Raw genomic sequence first — 23,073 nt, 5'->3', positions numbered from 1 at the left:
TTCACATTCTTAAGTCATAAATTCTCCAAGACATTCGAAGTAACCACAAGAAGTAAATAGTTCATCATACAAGAGTTCATCAAAGCTAAAATGAAGTAAGTATGGATGGTGAGAAAGAATTTATACTTTGGCATGAAAACAGCTTAAAGGCTTCTCAAATTGTGCTGTTTGGGGTTTGTAAGTGAAATTCTAAAGCCACTTCATTTAAGCCTCCTGCTCTCTGTCTCCAAGTTTAAGAAAATATGTAAAGCCCATATTAGTAATTGTCTATTTTATTGTAACCTCAACTATGAAGACAGCTAACATTTTAGCAATAAATAAAATTCCCTAAATTATAATTGAGGTCTAAAAAAGCTCAAAAAAATGTGTCAAAAATACTCTATCCTATAGTCACGGTGCCTTATGACTAAATGCAATGATATTTTAAAGTATTAAAACTTTCCAACTAAAATATACATGGCAACTGCCCTAAGGAATGTATTATTCCTTCTGGATTACTTGTTCCCTGGAGGTAACATTCTCATTAAAAGGATGAACTGATTTTCTCACACCCAGGGGAAAACACAGAGTGCCCAGAAAAGTTTTTTAAATAGATAAACACTTTACCAGCTTAAAACACCAGGAGCATATCTGTGAAATCCCTGAAAATTTAACCAGTCCCTCCATTAAAGCAGGCTCTGAACAGTAATATCCGTGCAGAACAGCAATCATTTCTTCTCTTAATTATTTAAAAAACATAGCCAATTATACCAACAAAACAAAATTAATAATTAAAATTTAAGATTGGGATAAGATTTATGTCTAAGTGCTCAAGATATTTCCGTTTTTCCTTAACTATCAGATCTTTACTAGAAAAGGGGACTAAAAGTGGAGTCATTTGGAAAATATTTCCAATGCTTATTATTATAAATTTATTTAAATTCACTAGCGTTCTCCAATGGTTTTCAAATAAATATTTGCATGCCAAGGTACTAAACAGTCACCTAATATTCTTATTGATAGTTTAGTCATCTGTGAAGTTTATACCAAGGTAAATGGTGTCATGATAAACAATTTAGGAAGTTTATAGTGTACACTGAATTCACATTAGTCCTTAGACATCTATAAATACATATTCCTTAATTCATGAAGGGACTGCCTACTAAGTGCAACCCATAGTTCTATGATGTGGGGATAGATACAGTTATTATGACAAGTATCCATTTTTTTCTACTGTATCTTTGTTTAGATGAATTCTGTAAGCAAATTAGAGAAACAAGTTGTGATCAAAATATTTCTGGATTAATTAATCCTCTGTTGCACTGAATAGAAGCATAGTATTTGTAAAGAACAATATAAATGTTGTAAGATGATATTAGTAAGGCCTTTTTATTAGGTAGGAATGTCAGCTTGCTACATTTCCAATATCTTTCAAGACATTATTTTAATGTACTTGAGTTTCTGTTCTTTTCTTAATAGAAAAGGTAATGATTTAATTATTAATGTTTATCGTGGATTTGTTTATAGTAGATTTGTCATTACCACCATTTTAAATTCTAAACATTAGAGCTCTCTGTTTATAACGTGTAAAAACTCCTTGAAGAATTTGAGGAAGAACTCAGACTGCCACTGAGACTAGTAAATAGCACTTGTAAGAGTATATCAAAATATTGAGAATGTAAACAATTTCATTACTGGATTGAAAACCAAATTTATACCACAATAGATAAAAGAAAATTAGTACCATCTATGTTATTAATCATTATGTAGAAGAGCAGTTGCTAAATTTAGAATATTAAAATGATGGATGCCATATCACGTATTTATTCTACCTTTTATAATTAACTGCAAAAAAAAAAAAAGCCAAAGATCCTTAAATATTACATATGGGTCATATTATTGATACATCTTTCTATGATATTTATTATGCAATGTTATCTAATAAAAAATAAGTATGCCCAAGATTGTTTCAATTAAAAACAAAATAATGGAAATTATGTCACACATAATTTCAAAATGTGTTAAATGCAAACAAAATAAGCCTATGTAAGAAAAAATTACCACCTAATTTAGAAACAACACTCAATAAATACTGATCATATCTTTTTGAAATATACCGAAAGTTCAATGTTATCATTCCAAAGAGTAAGAATATGTCATGAAGTCAATAAAACTATACCAAATTCTTTCCTTTTCAAAGAAGTTGTGCCTTTAAATTTACTGTAACGTATCTACAAATGACCATTTAATTTTATAAAAACAAAAACCATAAGCACAGTTAATGAGAAATTAAAAAATACATTTCAAACTAATATATTAGAAAGAGAAAAAGATGACTTTATCTGAAAGATAAAATCATACCACTCATAGATATGTAGTATAAATAGCAGTGATAATTACCATGTTATTAGTTTTAGAAAGAATCACAGTTGACGTACACCCAGTAAAGACAACGGAAATTTGAATTTTTTAAGCTCTTCATAAACTATGCACATTATATTAATTTTTACAAATTGAAAATAAGGCAGAGATACAAAGAAAGTTGCCAAAGGACAAACCACCTGTAATGTAAAAAGGAACATATTTCAGAATTTTAGAATCATCTTTCTGCCTTGTTGCTACTGGCTACCATTTGGTATAAAATAAATAATGTGCAACTATCATTTTGTTATTTCAGGTACAGCTTATTAAACTTTCAGGGGTGCCTGGGTGGCTCAGTCGTTAAGCGTCTGCCTTCGGCTCAGGTCATGATCCCAGGGTCCTGGAATTGAGCCCCCCATTGGGCTCCCTGCTCGGCGGGAAGCCTGCTTCTCCCTCTCTCACTCCCCCTGCTTGTATTCCCTCTCTGGCTGTGTCTCTCTCTGTCAAATAAATAAATAAAATCTTTAAAAAAAAACTTTCAAAAAAGGAAAAAGTTAAGGTTACATGATTATTAAACCAAATCAACAGTAAAAATAAAAATCCAAAGGACAGTATATTAATATATCAAAGCTAGTTCATATTGTGTTAGAAAAACAACAAAGAAGATGAAATCCAAAATCTCTTTACAAAGTATGTGTTTAGTCTTAAAAAAAAAAAGTCTTAAAGAAAAACAGATTTGGAAAGTTTGGGAATCTCATTAATTCTCTCTTACATCCTCTAAATATACATCAGTTTGCTTCCTCTAGATGTACATCAAATTACAAACAAGTTATCACTAGCAATACTGAAGAATATCTTTCCTCTAATCATTATTTTGTTCTCTCAGTATGAAAAAGTAGTCTTGGCAATTCTGTCTCCCTCTTTTAAAAATTTTTCCTCCTAAATCTATTGGATTGGATTTTCCAAGTTGTATCTTCCATCCTTGAAGCGATTCTCATGATATTTGATGTTTGACATATTTTCATTGAATTGACCTTTTGCATTGTTTTCAAGTACATCAGCAGTTAGGCATTTGGGGAAAAGTTTCTGTTGTGAGCTCTGATTAAAATTTTCCCTCTGTAATAAAATACTTCTGAAGTTACTACTGCAGCCCCCTTTAGGATGTCCAGGGTCCTGTCAGAGTCAGGGCAGTTTGCAAAATTGGCTCTGGAGACTCCAAGTCACTGTAAATTTTATATTTACATTTCTAATAGAACACTCATATATAGTAAACCAGTTTCCTCTGATTGTGAAATTATTCATTCTGGCTTTTTCCCTATACTTAATTTTTTATAGTATAAACCTACATAGAATCTGTTACTTCATAAAGCATTCATAAACTGAGCTCCTAGAGACCATTTCCTGAAAATCCATGATCGTGATACATTGATTGTAATTTTGGAGGAATAAATTGTATTTACACATTGTTAAAAGCTCAAGTGCCCTCATGGTCCAGAAGAAAATTTGATATTATATGAAGCTGCTAAGTTAAGACAATATGGAGGGTGCTTATCCAGCCTAAAAGCCTTCAAATTCAAAATTATTTTTAAATGGAAATAAAATTGTCTGATCAAATAAAATACAGATTTTTCAGGATTTAGCCTGTGGATTACCACTTGGCGAGCATTGCTTTAGTATTTATAAGCACACAAAAGTGGCATTTTGTTAACTATATGTGCTACCCAGTTAATCAATGTGTGTAATTTTAAGTACGTTAACATTCAAAGAAAAATTTTGTATTTAGATGTTTTGTATCAAAGATGATTACTCATGGGTGACAAGTTCATAGTGACAATTCAATATCCACATCCTCCCACTCACATTGTCATGCTTACATAGTGCTTGATTGTTACATTAGGAAAAGTGTGAGGTAATCATATTTTTAATTTAACATTGAAGGGATGTCATTAATTTGAAGATACCTTTAAAATTCATGTAAGCAAATTGAAGAAATATAACAACTTTTTCTGCTTTCAAAATATTTTGAGAGGCAAATGTTTTGAGTTGCAAGAATTAAACAGAGACCATTTTCAATATGTTTAAAATTGAACTTTTAAAAGGAAAGGATAGATCAAAGCCATAATGTGACAAGATGACTCAAGTATATCCAATGCAAAAGATATTTTCTCTTAGGTAAAAATTCTTAAATGAAGACAGAGTTCATTATTAACTTATAGGTCAAAAGATAAACCATATGGAATTAGCAATTCTATACAAAGACCTTTTCTAAATGGTTTTCTGTATATACAATTTTGTTAGCTTTGGAGAAGATATGTTAAGATTAGAATCCAAATACTCAGTATTTATCTTTTACTTTTTTTCTTGTTAAAGTTTCTAAGGAGATACTTAATTTTCATCTAAGACTTGAGGGTCTTTAATCATAACAAAGTAACAAAAATATCATTGCACTGACTGAGTGAATTTAGATGGCAGTATGGTGAATGATTTCAGATATTCTCTGACAGATATGAGTAGTTAAATGTTCATATTTGTAAGTACCTATGTAAATGTACTATTAACTAGCTTTAAAAATTTGAAGATAATTATAAAATTGAAGGATACTATTTGAGTGAACTGAAATTTAATTTACAATTTAACAGTGCTAGTTCATAACTGTTTGTTTTAATATTTGCTACCTAGACGTGCAACAAAAGAAAAGCACAAAAGAAAAATACTATGGGTATTTGTATACTTCAAGGGAAATTTATCAAGAGCAGAGTGCAGTAATATAAAGAAAAAACATGTACTATGAACTTTATACTGTCAATGGAGATTTAAAGTTGATATTAAAACTCAGGGTTTAAATAAATTGGAAAGATATACATTCCCCATTATTAGTAGTATTTTCAGAAGTGAAACACCCTTTGACTTTGGACTTAAATACAGTAAAAATATTCTTTTGTTGCAATGTTAACAAGCATGACCTTTGTACAGATAATTTAAATAGATATATCATTACAAGTAGAATGTTTTATTGATCAACTATTCATTTTTACATATTAATTTTTATATTTAATATTTAAATTTTTAGTCTACATGAACCAGATGAACCTCTCTCATGGACAAACCATGTTGGTCAAAAAATTTATTGGAGTATCTGACAAAGACTTTTGCTAATCAACTAACACGGGTTTACTGCCACCCTTCATGTTTTATTTAAATAGGCACATTGCTAATTACAAATTGAAAATATATAGCAAATTTGGATTCAATATCCAATATTAAGTCTTGTTTATAGGAAGCATAAAATAAAATTCTTAAAACATGTGCTGGTTGGCACCACTAGAAATTATTATTGGTGGTAGAAATAAATTTGTAAGAAAATCTAAAATGTGTATTCCAGAACACTGAGAAGTTGCCAAATTTTCCTACTTGCATATACATATGATTCAATATTGAACAATCAAAATTAAATTTGAATTGAATTTATATCAAGTATGTTAAAAATATTTCTTAAAACCTAATGATCTGTAAATAAGTGTCAAAGTAGACCATGACATTAATGAGCCTTCAATTCCATAAAGCCACAATTCCATTTCTTCATAAGTTAAATTTAAAAAAGAAAGCAATTTATCCTTGACAACACTGTTTCATAATTTCCACTTTTGGAAACACGTGTAATTTTTAAACATGTATGTGTTCATTTTGTAGTAGAAATATACAATATTCTTTCATGTTCTGAAGAAGGTGCCTAATTAAAAAAAAAAACCTCTTTGGAAGACTTCCATTCAACATGTCTCTATGAACATTACTCTTTTTCTATGAAAGGAATTTCCTAATACCTAATAAAAATGTATCTGATATACTTAGCATTATGCAATACATCGTTACATTTTAATTTTGACAGTAAATAGAAAGTGAGAAAGTAAAATTATTTCATATTTGCATTACATCAATTCTTTATGAAATATTTATGTTTTGATCTTAAGAATTTTTTATAAGAAGAAACCTAATTCACTTTTTTTTTAAAGATTTTATTTATTTATTTGACAGAATAGCGAGAGCAGGAACACAAGCAGGGGGAGTGGGAGAGGGAGAAGCAGGCTTCCTGCCTAGCAGGGAGCCCGATGTGGGACTCCATCCCAGGACCCTGAGATCATGACCTGAGCCGAAGGCAGATGCTTAACGACTGAGCCACCCAGGCGCCCAAAATCTAATTCACTCTTAAACTTAAGTAAGGTTACATGTTGTTCTTTTTAAAAATGAGTATAGGGGCACCTGGGTGGCTCAGTCGTTAAGCGTCTGCCTTCGGCTCAGGTCATGATCCCAGGGTCCTGGGTTTGAGCCCCACATCGGGCTCCCTGCTTGGCAGGAAGCCTGCTTCTCCCTCTCCCACTCCCCCTGCTTGTGTTCCCTCTCTCGCTGTGTCTCTGTCAAATAAATAAAAATAAAATCTTTTAAAAAATGAGTATATAAGTTATTCATTTTATAATATTGGTACAATTACTATGAGAAATATTTGACCTGTGTCTTGTAAGCCAAATAGTCTGCTATAAACAGAGGAAGAAAAGAATATTATACTATTGTCACACTCAAACATTATACTGCATAAAATTATTTTCTTTCTCTCAGTCTACCATGTCATAGACCATGGAAGTAGAATTTGAAATAACTTAAAAAAACTTGAAATATGAAGAACTCTAGATGAAAATTGAGTATGCAGTGTTTTCTTTGATGATATGTATTTTTTTTAAAAGATTTTATTTATTAATTTGAGAAAGAGAGAGAGAGAGAAACAGCATGAGAGGGGAGAGGGTCAGAGGGAGAAGCAGGCTTCCCACTGAGCCAGGAGCCCGATGTGGGACTCGATCCCAGGACTCCGGGACCATGACCTGAGCCGAAGGCAGTTGCTTAACCAACTGAGCCACCCAGGCGCCTGATGATACGTATTTTTTGTATGCCATATACATGCTCCATGAACTGATGGAAATATAAATGGATAATTATAGAAAGGCACTATGTTGAATTGAAATAAAATTAATGATAAAATGAGCAGCTGTCAAATGCAGTATTAATTTACGTAAGGTTCCTTTGGATCTAGATGTTAGATAATTATTTTTATGCACATGACTAATGTCCATCCCCCTTTAATTTTGTATATTTGTAGTAGCAAAAAGGTAGAGAACATCGAGGGGTTTGAGGAACATTATCCATAAATGAAACAGTTAATTTGGTAAGTTGAATTACCTCTTAACATTTTATTTCCTTTGAAAATCAATTAGTTAAATGCTCCCATCTTTTAAAATTAAATCGGTTTATTTATTTTTTTTTTTAGGTTCTTCTTTCTCAGTCTAAAATTTAGTCTAAAAATTGGTTAACTAAATATTTTGCCACCCCTGCAAATATCTTAATTCGGAGCTACCTGAAAAGTGCAACAAGAGCATATTCCTGAATGAATTAGAACCATATTTGTGGTCTGCTTTATTTACATTAATTTGGAGTTGCGTGACTGGGGACAATCCGTTGAGCTCTTGAAATTAAGTAGCTAGTTTTTGGCATTTCAAACAGGGACTGAACTCTTCTCCCTCTCTCTCTTGCCCTACTGAAAAATAATGAAGAGAAAGGATGAGACAAGAGAAGGAGGGAGATGTAAGGAAAAAGGAATAGAGTCAGGAGAAATAGAATAGGGAAAGAAACTATACATATTTAATTTGAATAATTTGCTAACAACATAACTTAGTAACAAGAATGGAATTAATGACATAGGGCAAGACACTGGTATCTTAAATTAGGTTCTTAAGTCCTAACCTTTTCCACATTACCTGTGGATGTTTTCATTGCACACAGTTTGATTTTCCTATTGCGGTTGAGGGAACAGTGGTGAGGGACTGGATATCCAGGACGTTTACCCAAATCTCACACTTCACAAGTGTAAAGGTGGTAATCTTGCCTAAATGAGAGATGTGTTCCAAGTATATTTATGCTAAAGTTGATTAACACATAACCTTAATCAATAGTTTAGCTGTAAATAATTTTGAATATTAGCATACCAATTATCACACTTACATAGAATATATTTACTTTTGCTCAGATAATTTAAGTATTTACACTATATTCACATATAGACAAAAATAAGATTTCATAATGCCTACCTGGAAATATATTTGTATGAGATTATGCAACACAGCAAATGGATCAAGCACAAAGAGTAAGCTTAGTTTGCATCCAAATTTTAATTGATGCCTGAAACATTACATATTGTTCTCCAAAATTCTACGGAGAGAATTTGCAGGGTTCCTTAATCCAATCATATACCACTGATATACCCAGTTTAATTGTTTCCTCAGCGAACAACCTGAAAAACCAAAAATCAAATACTCAAAACCACACAACTTAGTGTTCTATTGTATATGTTAATGTATTGGCTGGGCGCCATGTATAAGGAGAAAGATAATTCATTTTTTAATTCTACACAGTTTCATAATTCTACATGTTAAAAATTTTCAAGTTAATTAGAGCAGGAATGAGTTTACTTTTATCCTCTTAATACACTTGGGAAAAATATAAAAATTAGAAGTAACCTCTTTTCATAAATCATGTAATTGTTATTTTTGATATTAAAATAAAGGTTGGACACCTTAGAAGAGTAGAAGTACAAATGAGCTATCTAAAGAAAGAGTATGTGACAAGATTATGCGCAATAGTGCTGGCTTGTAATAATAATATTATTTTGTAAATCTTTGAAAAATGCATCAACAAACTTTCTTTGGATGCTACTTATATTGTTCAGAACTACATCTTTAATTTCATGTAATTCTTATCTCTTACTTTTTATGCATCAATTAAGAAATAAAACTTAGTTACATGGAAGATTCCACTTTGTATTATTATTTTATAATTTATACAATACCGTTGTATCTACATATAACATTGAGGAAGTGATTTTGACATTGAAAAAATAACTCCCATTGTGAAGAATAATTAATAACAACCCCAATTGTGAAGTCAAATGCTATTATTTATTTTTCTTTTCTAATCCTGTATCTAATATGGAAGAGGTAGATGAAGAGTAAGAGATACTTTTTTTTTCTTTTCATGATAATATCATGGCATTATTAAGCTTGTTACTTTCCCCTTTGAAGAAAATTTTGGAAGGGAAAATGTTGCACAGAATGGGGATAGTTTATTTCACTTGACTGATGTAGGATTACTAATTTTTTTCTTTTTTAATTCCTCAGGGAAACTGTTACCACCTGTTCAATCTGAATTCAAGTGGTTACTGTCAATTTTCTCACGGGCGAATGCTGCCTCTTTGTGGCAGAATGCCATGGAAAGTGCTCTTTAAACATCAAGTTCATGAACAGCCCTTGATGTTGTACACATTTCTGGTGAGATTAGGGGAAGATCCACCAATACCAATGAAGCACATGGCTCTTTAAGTTTCAGATTAATTCAAACATTTCCTACCCTTAAGTACTAACCTAAATTCACTGGCAAGCCTTACTCAGAGTTGAACAGCTTATACCCACGAACTTTTGAACATTTAGGATATAGATCAACTTGAGATAAAGTATCCATCATAATTGTTGAAGGTAGTTTTACATGAGTTAAAATTAGGAAAACTATGGGAATATGGGAAAATTAGGAAACTACAGGAATTGTAGACTGAATAAATAATACTGACATTACAAAATACATAACATTGGGAGAAAAATGAATAGGCAGTCTATTACTTACCACGGTCCATGTATTAGATGAATACTTCCGTAAGGAAAGAAAGTATACAATTGAAATTCCATTAATAAACACATTAAATGTCACATTTAGAAAAACATAATTCCCTGAATTTTCAAAGGTGAATTTACATATATATACATATATTCAAACTTGATAATTAGGGAAAATTTTTTAATATTAAGAATAAAAGTTAGCTACTATGTCCTAATTGTTAATAACAGAGATTCAGGCGATCACACATAGCTATTTCTTTTGCACTTTAAGTAATCATTACTTCAGTCCCTCATATTTGACATAGTTATCAAGTGTTTATTCAGAAACTATTTAAAAAATTACATGTGCTGGGATACATATGAGACTGTAACAACAGTAGCCCCATCTTACAGAGATCCTGTTTGTGGTTATCATCATTGCTTGCTGCCCAGAGGGATTAAAGACATTGTATAGAGATTTGTACAGTCCATCATTTGGTACATGTGGATCTGTACAAATGCAACTGGGTTTGATTAAACAATCAAAAATCGGCTACAATAGTAGTCAAATCAATACATCGTTTTGGTTGACTAATAAAAATACTTTTAAATCTTCTCTAATAAAACCAGAAACTTGCACATGATTCTTACTCAAATGGCCCAATTAATTGCCCTATTTTTTTCTCTTATACAGTGGGATACAGTTTGTTTTTAAATTACAGATCCAATTGGGTGGGTTGCACTGGTTGTACGATTTTCCCATTAAGTTCTCCATATTTTTAATGATTGAAAATGCCTTCCTGATATCACTTCAGTTTTGGAAATGCAGCTCCTAATATAGTGCGACACCTCTGTGAAAATCATAGGCTAAATAGTGAAGGAAAGAGAAATGCTAAATGTGTATATAAAAATAGGTGCTACAATAAAATATTTGTATATTTCATCAATAAGTTATTTTGACTAATCAATTATGGATCATATAGCTCTGTAATTTTACTGATTTGTCCACATCTATGGTGATCCTTCTCCAGATCACAATACTTTTGTTTTTAACTCAAATGTCCAGAATGCATACAAACACATCCTTTAAAAAGAAAGGAAAAGTAATGAGGGAGGAGGGTGGGAAGCAGAGAAAGAGAGAGGAAGGGGGGAAGGAAAAGAGAGAGAGAGAACAAACTTTCTATTAATGTTGGGGTGTGCTAATCTCTCCGCAAAAGCCATTTAGACCCACCCATGGCTTAAAGGGGGAGAAGGGAGGAGAGCAGGGAAAGGGAACAAAAGAGGAAGAGTAGAATCTATGCGCTGCCATCTTCCACCATTCTTAGCACTTCCAACCACTACAAAAATAACTGCGACCTTTAACAAGTCACCTGCGCAGCAAACTGCCCTCCATAAACCCTTCTCCTCTCCTCCCCCACACGCAAGAAGAGAAAGTGATGTGCCCAGTTTACACAAATGTTTTCCCCATGTGTAAAAATTAAAAGGAAATTGCACACCCTTTCAGTATCTTCCGCCGAAGCTGAGAATCTCGTGCCAAGGCACTTCACCCTAAACGTTGAACCAGCACAATTAATCAAATGTGTTCACCGTGTGTGCCTGCTTGCTCGTTTGTTTTAAATGCAAAAGCTCCAAGGGAGTTTCTCTGCGCTTAGAACTGGCTAAATGTGGTCTGTTTTTCCAGCACTTCGAGGTAGTCCGGCTCAACGTTTAGTTTTGCTTTTAACTCCAGATACTCGTTCCGGTTGGGTTCTACAAAGACAGCACTGGGGGGGCTGTAGAACACCGGTTCCCGCAGCCTGCTGTCCCCTGCCCCCGGGTGCAAATACTGATGGGGGCGTCTCAGGTCATAGTTGGGGGAGAAAGTGTAAGCAGCTGGGCTGCACGGGAATTTGGGATATTCCGGGAGGCTATTGCCGGCGGGGGTGGTGGAGCAGTGTTTGTCTGGTTCTAAAATGCCCCTGTAAAAGCGGTCGGCGTCCTGCACCGGCGACAGGAGGTCCTCCCGGGGCTCGATGGTGCTGACGCTATAGGCGGGACTCCGCAAGTGGTGGCTTTCCCGCCTCTCCTCCTCCCCGGGCTGCAGCTGCAACTGCGGCGGGGGCTGCTGCTGAGGCTGCGGCGGCTGCGGCGGCGGCGGCGGCGGCGGCGGCGGCGGCGGCTGTTGCTGCAGGTGGTGGTTGCTGCTGTAGGTGACCTTGAGCTCGTGCAGGTCTTTGTAATCCTCCACGGAGTTGCCCTCTCGGGAGCGGTAGATGGGGTTTTTGCACATGTGGCCCAGTGGATGGGGGATGTACTCGTACACGTGGCCCGCGGGCGTTTTCACCTTGGGCAGCGCGGGTCCGCGGTGGTGCACGTGCGCGTGCGGGTGGCCTCCCGCGCCGCCGCCGCCGCCGTACACGCTGTACTGCATGTTGAAGGAGCTCACGTCGGAATTGTTGGTGCTGGTGTGGTCGCTCTGGTTCTTCTTCCTGCGCTTCATAACCAGCACGAAGAGCCCGGCGGCCACGAAGACGGACATGATAAAAACCAGCAGCAGGCTGAGAATCAACACGGACAAGGGCACCGAGGACGCCCCTCCGCCCGCGCCCAAGCCCGCGGGGGCCCAGGTGCTGTTCGACCGGACCGCGGGGGACACCGCGCTGGTCCTCGCCAGGACCTGGATGGAGGAGGGCGTGGGCGTGGAAACCACCACGTCAGAGTAGTCTGGGCACAGCAGCTCCGACTTAATGGAGCGCATATCCGTCTCCGCAAACTTCTTGGGCGCCTTGCAGATGACCTCGTCCACCAAGACACCCACTTTGAGCTGCTCGACCCACAGCTTCATGCCCACCACGTCGCAGGTACAATCCCAAGGGTTGTCATGCAGGTCGATTTGGATGAGTGACTTCAACTGGTCCAGAACTCCACTCACCTGTAAGGAGGTGAAATGGTTACTCCTTAGGTTCAGCCTGAGAAGGGTCAGGCCTGAGAAGACGCCTGAGGGCATGGTCTGCAGGAGGTTGTTATTCAGGAATAGCAGCTGGAGGTTTGGGACCGGATCGAAAGTCCCAGACTGAATCTCACGTATGAGATTGTACTGGAGGAAGAGATACTGCAGGCTTTGCAGGCCATAGAACAACTCCGGGCTCAGCCTCTCAATCCTGTTGCCATTTAGGTAGAGGCGCCTCAGGTTGGCGAGGTCCCCGAAGGCGCGGTCCTGGATCACTGAGATGCGGTTGTTGCCCAGGTGTAGGAGGTCCAGCCCCGTGGCCTCCAGGAAGTCGCTCCTGCGCACAACCGCAATGTAATTCTCCGTCAGATACATTTTCTTGGGGTTGTAGGGCTTGGGCTGCAGCTCTGCGATGCTCTCGATTTTGCGCTCCTGGCAGTTGACGTTGAGGCCCAGATCGGAGATTTGTAGGTTGCAAGTGCACGCGGTGGGACACTCCAAAGGCACCGGAGATTTGGTCTGGTAGGCGATGCTGGGGCCATAGTTGCTGTAGCCCAAGTCCTTGGAGGGCTGCCGAGAGGTGGGGCGCACTCTGGGCTTGTTGGGTTGGCGCGTCCCCTTAGGGGGTTTTAAGGGGGGTTTGTAAACAGCAGAGGAAGAAGTGGCCACGGAATTCACCGAGGCTGGGGTAGTGTGTAAATACCCCGTGGTGCTCAAAGGCGTCTGTGGCCTCATCTCATAATCTGAAATAAGTTTCCTTGGGCAAAGTTCCTGCTTGGACACCTCGTCCAGATCTCGGCCGTGTAAGCGGAAGGGGGTCTCACAAACCACATCCCCCACCAGGGCCGAGTAGGAGATGCTGTCCAACCAATCCTTGAGAGAGATCAGCTCACAGGAGCAATTCCAGGGGTTTTCTTCCAGCTGTAACTCCACAACTTTATCCATGTGCTGCAACAACCCCACATAGGGCAGAAGTTTCAGCCGGTTCCCCCGCAGGTCCAAGTGCGTTAAGGGCACAAAACGGAAAAGGTTGTTGGGTAAACTGGACAAGAGATTGTCATTGAGGATAAGCACCTGCAATAAATGCAGTTTCCCAAAAGCATTGGGTTCAATGACACTGATGTAATTGTAATCGACCTGTAGGTACTCCAGGCTCTCCAGGCCAAGGAAGGTATCATCACGCAAAAGTTCCAGTTTATTATTGTTCAGATGCAATCTCCTTAAACCCCGCAGCCCGTGGAAAGCCCCAGTTTCAATGTCCTGGATCACGTTGCTACCCAGATGCAAAATTGAAGCCCCAGTGTAATTGACAAACTCATTGGGATAAAGACGGTTCAAAAGGTTTCCAGACAATAAGAGGTGGTAGATTGGGAAACGGGGAGGGCTAATTTCAGAGAGGCTGATGATGCCCCGGTTTTCACAGCTCACAGTTAAAATGCCATCCTTTTCCTCACAAGGACATGCATTGTCACAGATTTCCCCATAATAATCGATGGTTTCTGCACACGAAAGGACGAGAGATGTTAGAGCAAATGCTAGAGTCTGCAGCATCCAGCTATGCATTTTTCTGTGAAGGTCCTGTTCCAAAGTTACTGGGGGGCAGCAAGTGTGCATTTTACCTCCTGCAAGGGAGAGAGGAAAAAAGGAAACAACAGAATATGACAAAAATTTAAGGGATCAGTAAGAAAGTCTCTCTCATCCCTAATACTATTTCTCTGAAATCCAGAACGAGAGGATATGAATGACATCCCCCCTCAGTGGAACACTGACATTCTTCAGACTTTATTAATATCTGATATTCATTTTGATTTAAAGGTTGATTTCATTTCCTAATGAGTACAACAGGAACATGCTGCCCTCTACAAGATAAGGGCAGGTTAAAGTCTCATTTTAGTGTTTTTCCTTGCTCCCCCCTTTTCAAAATCAATCCATAAATATACATAAAATGGCTGTCAGTTCAGTTTTATGGTTCTAATTTAAGAGAAAAGAAGCACCATTTTACAAGGTTCCCCACCTCACCTATACCAAACCCGTCGTCTGCCTTTCTTTCAGAACCTACTCAGTTAACAGTTCACCATGAAGGTCTCCCATTTTCACAAAAAAGCAAGGAGTCACAATACTTGGGCTATTTTAAACCATCGCTGGAAATGCCAGGGTGGGAACCTAAAGAATACTTTTCAGAGGCAAAAAAGATGTAAGATAATGCATCAAAAGGACCCAGAAGAAGCTCTTAAATCACCAATTGTCTTTGGGAGCTTTGAGTATGGAGAAAAGGAGAGTGCGTTTGCTTTGATGGTAGACTTCACTACCACGCTTTTAAGCATATCAGCGTCCTAATTGCATGCACGGTGCCACTTAGCAGCGCTTCTCTGAGTGCGCCCTGCTTCCACTTCTCCTCACTGATCATGACAGCGACGCTACCAAACCGCATCTTTAAGCCACAGAAATAGTTCTGCAGGATGGATTACAAAGAACTCAGCGAAGGCATCCGCCATCCCGGAACACCTCTGGACACCTGGAGTTTAAACAGGACGTTCCTACCGCTTACCGGGAATCAGCTAAAAGTAAACCAAGGACCAGCGCCTAAGCTTCCCTTACCTCCCGCTCAGCGTCTGTTCGCCACGATATGCAAAACCAACCCTACTGAATTAGCAAGCTTTGGACTGAACTACCACCTCACCAGCATCCCCATCATCTTTGGAGTTGTTTATTGCATTTAATTGTCAATGTTTTACTCCCCCTCCCCCTCTTCTCCCCCCTTAAGTGAAAGGGAACCCGGGCTGATTAACAGGCAAAATAGAAAGAATGAAGCGAGGGAGAACAGCAAGTGACATAGGTCTGTGCTTTAATATCCGAATTTCATCTCCTCAAGGAATCAATCGGACCCCCTCTTCCTTTTCTTTGTCGATTTCTTTTTTGTCCTCTTAAAGGCTTCCTTCGACTTCCTACTTCGGGTCGACAGCGGTACTCAAAAAGGAAAGGACATAAATGGAGAGAGTGTGTGAGTGCGTGTTGTGTTGGTTGCGGCGGGGAGTGGGGGGGCGCGACGGGAATTTGATAGAGATGCTGGGCTCTGAGAACCCATGCCTTTTCTCCAGTCAGCCTTGCCTTTGCCTCACCACTACCGAAGTCTGATGTCGAATCGCAACCCAAACTAAAACCAAGACGTGTCTGAGTCACGGGTTCAAGCCTGGAGACCTCGATCTTGCTCCCCTAGCCGAATCCAGCCCGCGTTATTAAGAGCCCCTGCATTCGCACGCACATGTGCAAGTGTGCCTGCGAATCATTCACGTGTGGCCACCCAGACGTGTCGAGACGAGTCGGAATCACAGTGTATAAACCTCACAAGTATCTCCGACCTCCCAACGCAACCGCGAACGACTCCTGGCTTAAAAGAGGCAAAAACCCCACTGTGGAAAGCAAAGCATTTACCTTGAAATTTCTGTTCTCCACTGGATCAAATCTGCACATCCATTCAGCGGGGGTTGGGTCCCCTCCCCCTCCTTCCCTCTGCTTCCCCGCCCCCATTCACCTCCCACCCTTTCTGACAGCCCATTGCAAATTGTGTCCAGCCGGTATTAAACTGGAGCGTTTACAACTTTAATTCAGTTCTGGTTAGCCGGGGTCGAAGAGCTTCCTCTCACCCCGCTCTCTTTCTCCTCCTCCTTGCCATCAAAGGAGCCCGAGAATTTGAGAAAATAAAGTTGAATGAGCCGGGGAAGGCTGACATTCTGACTGGGAAACGCACCTCCTATGTAAATTAGCGGGTGCGTTGCAAATTCTTCAGAGTATCTCATCTCAGATTATTTTTTTGGAGGGCGGGGGCGGAGGAACTGTATTTGTTTGCCCCAAAGGATTTAGACCCTAGACCATCGCCCTGCACATCCCGCATTGAACAGTGTGGGACTGCGCGGGCTGGAGCCCAGCACCCAGGCCGGACCCGTTGCTCTGGGCACAGCTGCTCCCACAGCGGCCCAGGCAGAAGCACCCGGAGTTCCAGGACGTGAGGCTCCCTTCCCCCACTCCGCCCCAAAGCGAAGGAAGAGAAAGGGAAGGAAGGAGGAGAGGGAGGAGAGGGAAAGAAAGCCACCCCGCTGCCACACACACACACACGAGCCTCTTTTGCAAAGTATACGGTCGACTTACCCCGTCTCACATCTCCATGGCCCACTCATCGTAGCCGCTCCTATAAAAAACACCTCTTTGGGGTGTGCACTGGGTTTCCCGAGCCCAGGCAGGGCAAGAAGGCGGCGAGCAGTGCGGTCCGAGCCGCTGGAGGAAAGAGGCGCCCGGACGCCGCCAGCCCGGGGCCGCCGCCGCGGTGGCGACCGCGGGTTCCCGGGCTCCCCAAACGGCTCTCCCCGGCACTCTCCGCGGTAGTCGGAGCGGGCAGCGGGGTGTGGGGGGGAGGGTAGAAGGGGGCGATCGCGAGCGGCCGGTAGGGATGGGAGGAGGAGGAGGGGGCGGCGGAGGACAGGCGGTAGAGGCTCCTCGCGGTAGGGGCCGGGAGCCGGAGCCGGGCGGGGCGGGAAGGGAGCTGTTGGAGGGGGGAGGCGCGGAGCCCGAGGAGGGGACGTGAGGGCTGCCTGGCACCGCCGGCCCCTCCAACGTGACGGTCAGCCCCGCCGAGCGATCGCACCCGCTCACACTCAAGCTCACTCGCATACTCGTTCCCACCCGCGCCACCGCGCGATCGCAGGGTCCCAGGCACCCTTCGCCGCACTCCCCAGGCGGGTACTTACAGTTGCCATCTGCATAAGGGGCAACTTTCTCCAAGCCAGCAGCAGCCACCGCCCCCTCCAGCAGCCTCCGGCTCCACGCACCCTTCGGCCTGGGTTCGCGCTGGCCTCCCCTCCCCTCCCCCCTCGGCGTTCCTCCTCGCGGTCTTCACCACATTCCCCCCTGGTCAGTGGCGCACGCCCGGGGACTAGCCAGAGGGAGCCGGGCGCGGGGGTGTGCATGCATCGCCCGCCTTCTTCTTGCAGCGCACACTGTACATGGTAGTGAGGGGGCGAGCAAAGGTGGCAACGGCCCCTCGGCTACTCCCGCGGCGGCTGCGGCTCCTGCGCCGTCCTCCACCCCCAGCGCAGCGGAGACCACCGCGGTGGGATCCCGCCGCCGCTGTCCCCTCGCCGAGTCGCCGCCGCCGCCGCGGCCCCTAATTAGTATTTTTACGGTTCCCGCATCCTCTTGGCGGTTTCATCGCTCCCAGTGTTTGCAGGGGTTTTTCTCATCCCTTCCCCAGATGCGGCGCACGATCGTCATTATTTGGAACTCTCTATCTCCGACATCCTTTAGGGGGCCTGGGGGGACAGGAGCAGCGTTGTTCTACGCCTGTGGCGTGTCCCGGCAGCCTGGCGGCTCTAAAATACTCAGAGAAAATCGCGTCTTCCCTCCCGGGCGCTGAAGATGTGGCAACACGGTAAGCATCACAGGGGTCTCTGAGACATCTGCTCCAGCTCGGGCACAGGGCCCCGTCCAGTGCACTTGTTTATTGTCGCGCCGCTGGTGCGAGCCAAGCTGCAGCAGACATGATGGGCCCGGGGGGAAGCGGGCGCTCAGTGGCCGATAGATGGCAGCCGAGGGCGAAGGCGTCTCTGGATTCGGGCGGTGCAATCGGAGCACCCCTTGGATGTCACATTCGTGGGAGACGGAGGAGTCTTGGACCATGTGCGTAACACAAGCGTGGGACTGTGCAATCCTTGGATTGAAAAAGGGAGGAGTGGAAATAACCCCGACAGTGCCAGGCTTGCTGGTGGTCAGGGACAGACGATTCCAGCCCTGTGCTGATCGCCTGCCTTCCTCCTGCCTTGTAGAAGAATAGAGCCCCTGCTTCTGTCTCATGTACTTACTCTAAAGGACCCTGGAAGAGGGAGTGGTTCATCCTAGCTGCAAACAAGGGCACTAATATATATATATTTATATATATATATATATATATATAAATATATATATATATTTATTTATTTATAATAAATACTAAAAGAAATGCGTGTTATAGGTATGTCTGAGCGATGCAAGGGAATGTGAACGACTTTCAGAGAGAATGTTTGTGAATACATTTGGTGTGTACTAAAAAGCTGGAAACCCCTAAATAAATGCAGTATCGATAGAAAGCGAGTTTCTTGAAGAGTCACCTGCTAAACTCCACTAGCATCATCTCTACAGTAAGTATTCCTGTCTCTTTCCATGAAACCAGACACCTCCCTCCCCAGAGGGGTTCTTTACATTCATAGGCATATTTCTAGTGTTTGTAATATTAGAACTGCATTCCTTCCCAGGTATAGAAAAAAAGTTGATCGCTGTAAGTGGCCCAGTGGAGGCTGAGTGCACATGTACCTATTCTATGATAACTGGGTAGTTTTACCACTTAAATATTTTTATCTGTTTTATTTTATGATTAATTATGAATTAATTACTTTTTGGAATCATCTTAGAATAGATATTGTCTCCTTGGTAATATTTGGGATACTATTGTGGTTATAATATCTTAATTAAATATAGGATTATAAAGATTCTGACATATATACAAACATATCTTCCCACATCCTCTCTCTGTGTTGAAATTAGAAGGAGTTCTCTAGAGGTGGTTTATATTGCAGTCTCTTGAGGTTTTGCAACATTTCTTGAAATTTCTTCTCACTCCATTTTGCAAATATTTTTCAGTTAATCCATACATGCTTTGTTTGAAAACAATTTATTTTGTTTAAATTCAGGGCATGTACAAGAGGGGGAGAAAAGAAGTAACCTGTAATATTTGATAATGACAATAAAACCTTATAAAAGAACTACCTGTGAATTTAGAAACATTTGGCACCGGGAATGATAGCCACTTGCTGCAGTTACCTTATATAAACAGACAACTTAAACTTCACCCACAAAAGTCTTTTACTGTATATTTTATTTAGTCATCGTTTTCTAACATGATATGAATATTTTAGAAAACTTATTTTTAAAGTATAATATTGCTTTTATATTTTTAAATTAATGTGTTAAAGTGTCATAACTTAAAAAATACTGTAAAAATTATTTACATTTGGAAACTTTTGGCATTCTATCACAGACGTAATTTTCGATGTGGACAAATTCCATAGAAGTTCTGAAAGGGTATAAAATGGTTTAATCAATTACTGGACTTTTCAGAATAGCTGTATAATAGCTATTTTAGTTCATTCTTTCATTGCTTTTTTAAATCTTCATAATTGTATTTAGTATCAAAATTTGGTTTAATTTTTGATTTTGTATTATTTTCATTTTAAATATTTATTATCCCAATTAAAAATAAATTTTGTCGAGGTAAAAAGTATGAAACATGCTTGCAATTATTATAGATGCTGGTTTTGTTAGAAACACTGACATAAAAATATTCCAGTTTATTTCTTGTGGTCCAGATGAGTAAGTGATGACAACTCTCTACTGTTAAATCATTAAGGATAGCCTGAGAAGCCACCGTTACGGTTTACCACTAGGTGTCCCTATAAGCTGCTCTGCAGGAGAGTGAATTTTGAGAAAATACTGTGACATGCAGAGACCAAACAGAAGAACTCGGGAGGAAAACCATCATAGAAATAAGGAAAATCCTTATTTGTTAGCCTTTGGACTCCTATTTGCTTTGAATATTGACTATGGCCTAGAAAAGAAATAAATGAATCATGTAACAGTGATCAAATCTGAGCCAAGACTTTTAGCTACAAGAACAAACATATCTATGTTTCAGGCCATACTAAAACATATAGTCGTATGATATATATACTTGGTTTCACACAGTACTCAAATGAAGGCACAGGATTACATAAACACTTTGGAAACTAGAAAATGAAATGATTGATCAAATAGATCTGTTCAGAATTAAGGGCATTATGCTAAATTAAACATTATTTGATTCAGTTGGTTGGATGTGAAAAGTTGAAAATCTTTGTCGAAATGTTTGTGAATATAGTTATGCATATTTTAATTGGCTCATGATCTATCCTCATAGATAGATTTTATATATGTTAATATATTTGGTGATAATTAGTGGGAATTATGGACATAATCTGATACCTCCTTATTAAAATTTAAATTCAAACCACAATGAGCATACTTCTCACTTGAAATTGACCATACATTTGTGTGAGTTCATATTTATTATTACCTGGAATTGTCATTTTAGTGTTTTATGGACTCTTCGGAAGAATTCTTATATTAAGTGCATTTCTTAAAATATCTTATCATATTACATTTGTGTATTGTATGGTTTCTTTAGAATACTAAAATGCCTAGTCAAGTGTTATATTCCCTTATGAAATAACCTAAAAGAGATTATTCTTTGGTAATGATAATGACATTTCGTAAATATTGATTAACATTATTGAAATCTAAAGCAAGAAGACCTTGAATTTCTTTTTGTTAGCCTAACTGGTGAATTAAGATTATAAAATGTAATGCTAGATTCCAGACTCCTCCAAAATTAGCTCTAATAGATTATTTTCATGTTAGTAGTAGCTTAAGAAGTCTATACAACCAGGCGCCTGGGTGGCTCAGTCGTTAAGTGTCTGCCTTCGGCTCAGGTCATGATCCCGGGGTCCCGGGATCGAGTCCCACATCAGGCTCCCTGCTCAGCAGGAAGCCTGCTTCTCCCTCTCCCACTCCCCCTGCTTGTGTTCCTGCTCTCGCTATCTCTCTCTGTCAAATAAATAAAATCTTTAAAAAAAAAAAAAAAAAAGTCTATACAACCGTATTTGCTAAACAACACACTTTTCAGATATAAATTATATTTTCAATGTCTTTGAAATTTAAATTATATATACCACATATCCCTAAAAGCAGAAAAGTTTCTCCTGGTGGGAAAAACATGAGTCATCATTTATGATCATTTCTCTATGTAATTGATAAGCTAAATAACTGTAATATAGCATATTTTTTTATCAGATTGGTACATTCGGAATTACAGCAATCAAAATTATCATACAATGATATTTAGCAAACCCAAAATGGTTAGCTAAACTGGTTAATTTCACCAAGATTATTTATTCTCTTATAGACTTAATTTGTTATTTACAATCTTAGAAATTTACTGTCAGTGGCAGAAGAGAAAGATGTGCATAAAATAGACAATTTTCTTCCTTGCCTCATACAGTTCCTTATAAATATACTCTGATAATCTTTTGATTGATTATGTATTAAAACACTCTCTTTGAAGGACCAATTGGAAATATCTTCCAAAATTTAAGATACATTTTTTAACAATTATCTTTTAGAAAGTAGCCTACAGGTGTACCAAAATAAAATGTACAAAACAATAGGTAAGAAAACGTTCATTGTAACACATGCTTGCATTTGTAAATGACTATAAGAACTGCCCACGTGTCTAAGTGAAAAGTGGTACATCTCCATCTATACCTTGGAATACTCTTCTGCCTTTAATAACAGTGTATTTAAGTATATGGTTCTGTCATTATTGATAGTGTGTATAACATCATCTATATACACTGTTGGGTGGGGAGGAGAGAATCTTTCTGGAAGGATACACAAATTCAGTAATGGCGTTTGCCTTTTGGAAGAAGACTGGGGAGTCTTGAGTAGAATGAAGATTTTTCACCCTATATTCTATTTTTTATTATTTGAAAATTTCAATTTCTATGCACATTTCCATTAAAAATTTTAAAAAATATATGTATTTGAAAAATAGGATATTACAGATGATCCCTGACACACAATGGTTTGTCTTAGGATTTCAACTATACAATGGTGTGAAAGCAATACACATTTCGTAGAAACTACTTGGAATTTTGAATTTTGATCCTTTCCTGGGCTAGTAAAATGTGGTATGATTCCCTTTTGTGAGGCTGAGCAGTGGGGTAGCAAGCCTCAGCTCCCAGCCAGCCATCCCAGTCATAAACAACCCATACACTTAACAATCATTCTGGGATGCCTGGGTTAAGCGTCTGCCTTTGGCTCAGGTTATGATCCCAGGGTCCTGGCATCAAGTCCTGCATTGGGCTCCCTGCTCAGCGGGGAGCCTGCCTCTCTCTCTCTCTCTCTCTCTGTCTCTTATGAGTAAATAAATGAAATCTTTAAAAAAAAAAAAAAACAATCATTCTGTACCCATATAGCCACCGTTTTTTACTTTCAGTA

General features: G+C 39.5%; 1 protein-coding gene across 2 annotated transcripts; it reads right to left on the bottom strand.

Annotated features, from left to right (window-relative positions):
- Nucleotides 1-8,471: 8,471 nt before the first annotated feature.
- Nucleotides 8,472-18,598, bottom strand: SLITRK5 (SLIT and NTRK like family member 5). Of its 2 annotated transcripts, none has more exons than XM_006726874.3 (2): nucleotides 17,700-18,598; nucleotides 8,472-14,579 (listed from the first exon to the last, which is right to left on the bottom strand). In XM_006726874.3, the coding sequence occupies exon 2, from the start codon at nucleotides 14,569-14,571 to the stop codon at nucleotides 11,677-11,679; it is 2,895 nt and encodes a 964-aa protein (XP_006726937.2). In that variant the 5' UTR covers nucleotides 14,572-14,579; nucleotides 17,700-18,598; the 3' UTR covers nucleotides 8,472-11,676. The 2 variants fall into 2 exon arrangements, with proteins under 2 accessions (XP_006726937.2, XP_030881064.2); XM_031025204.2 differs by lacking the exon at nucleotides 17,700-18,598 and adding an exon at nucleotides 16,390-16,446.
- Between the last annotated feature and the right edge of the window lie 4,475 nt (nucleotides 18,599-23,073).

This window comes from Leptonychotes weddellii, chromosome 3 (genome assembly GCF_054177405.1).
Source record: "Leptonychotes weddellii isolate Sample4059 chromosome 3, ASM5417740v2, whole genome shotgun sequence".
Classification (NCBI taxonomy): Eukaryota; Metazoa; Chordata; class Mammalia; order Carnivora; family Phocidae; genus Leptonychotes; species Leptonychotes weddellii.
Note: the sequence above shows the minus strand (reverse complement) of the source record. Positions and strands in the feature narration are given on the sequence as shown.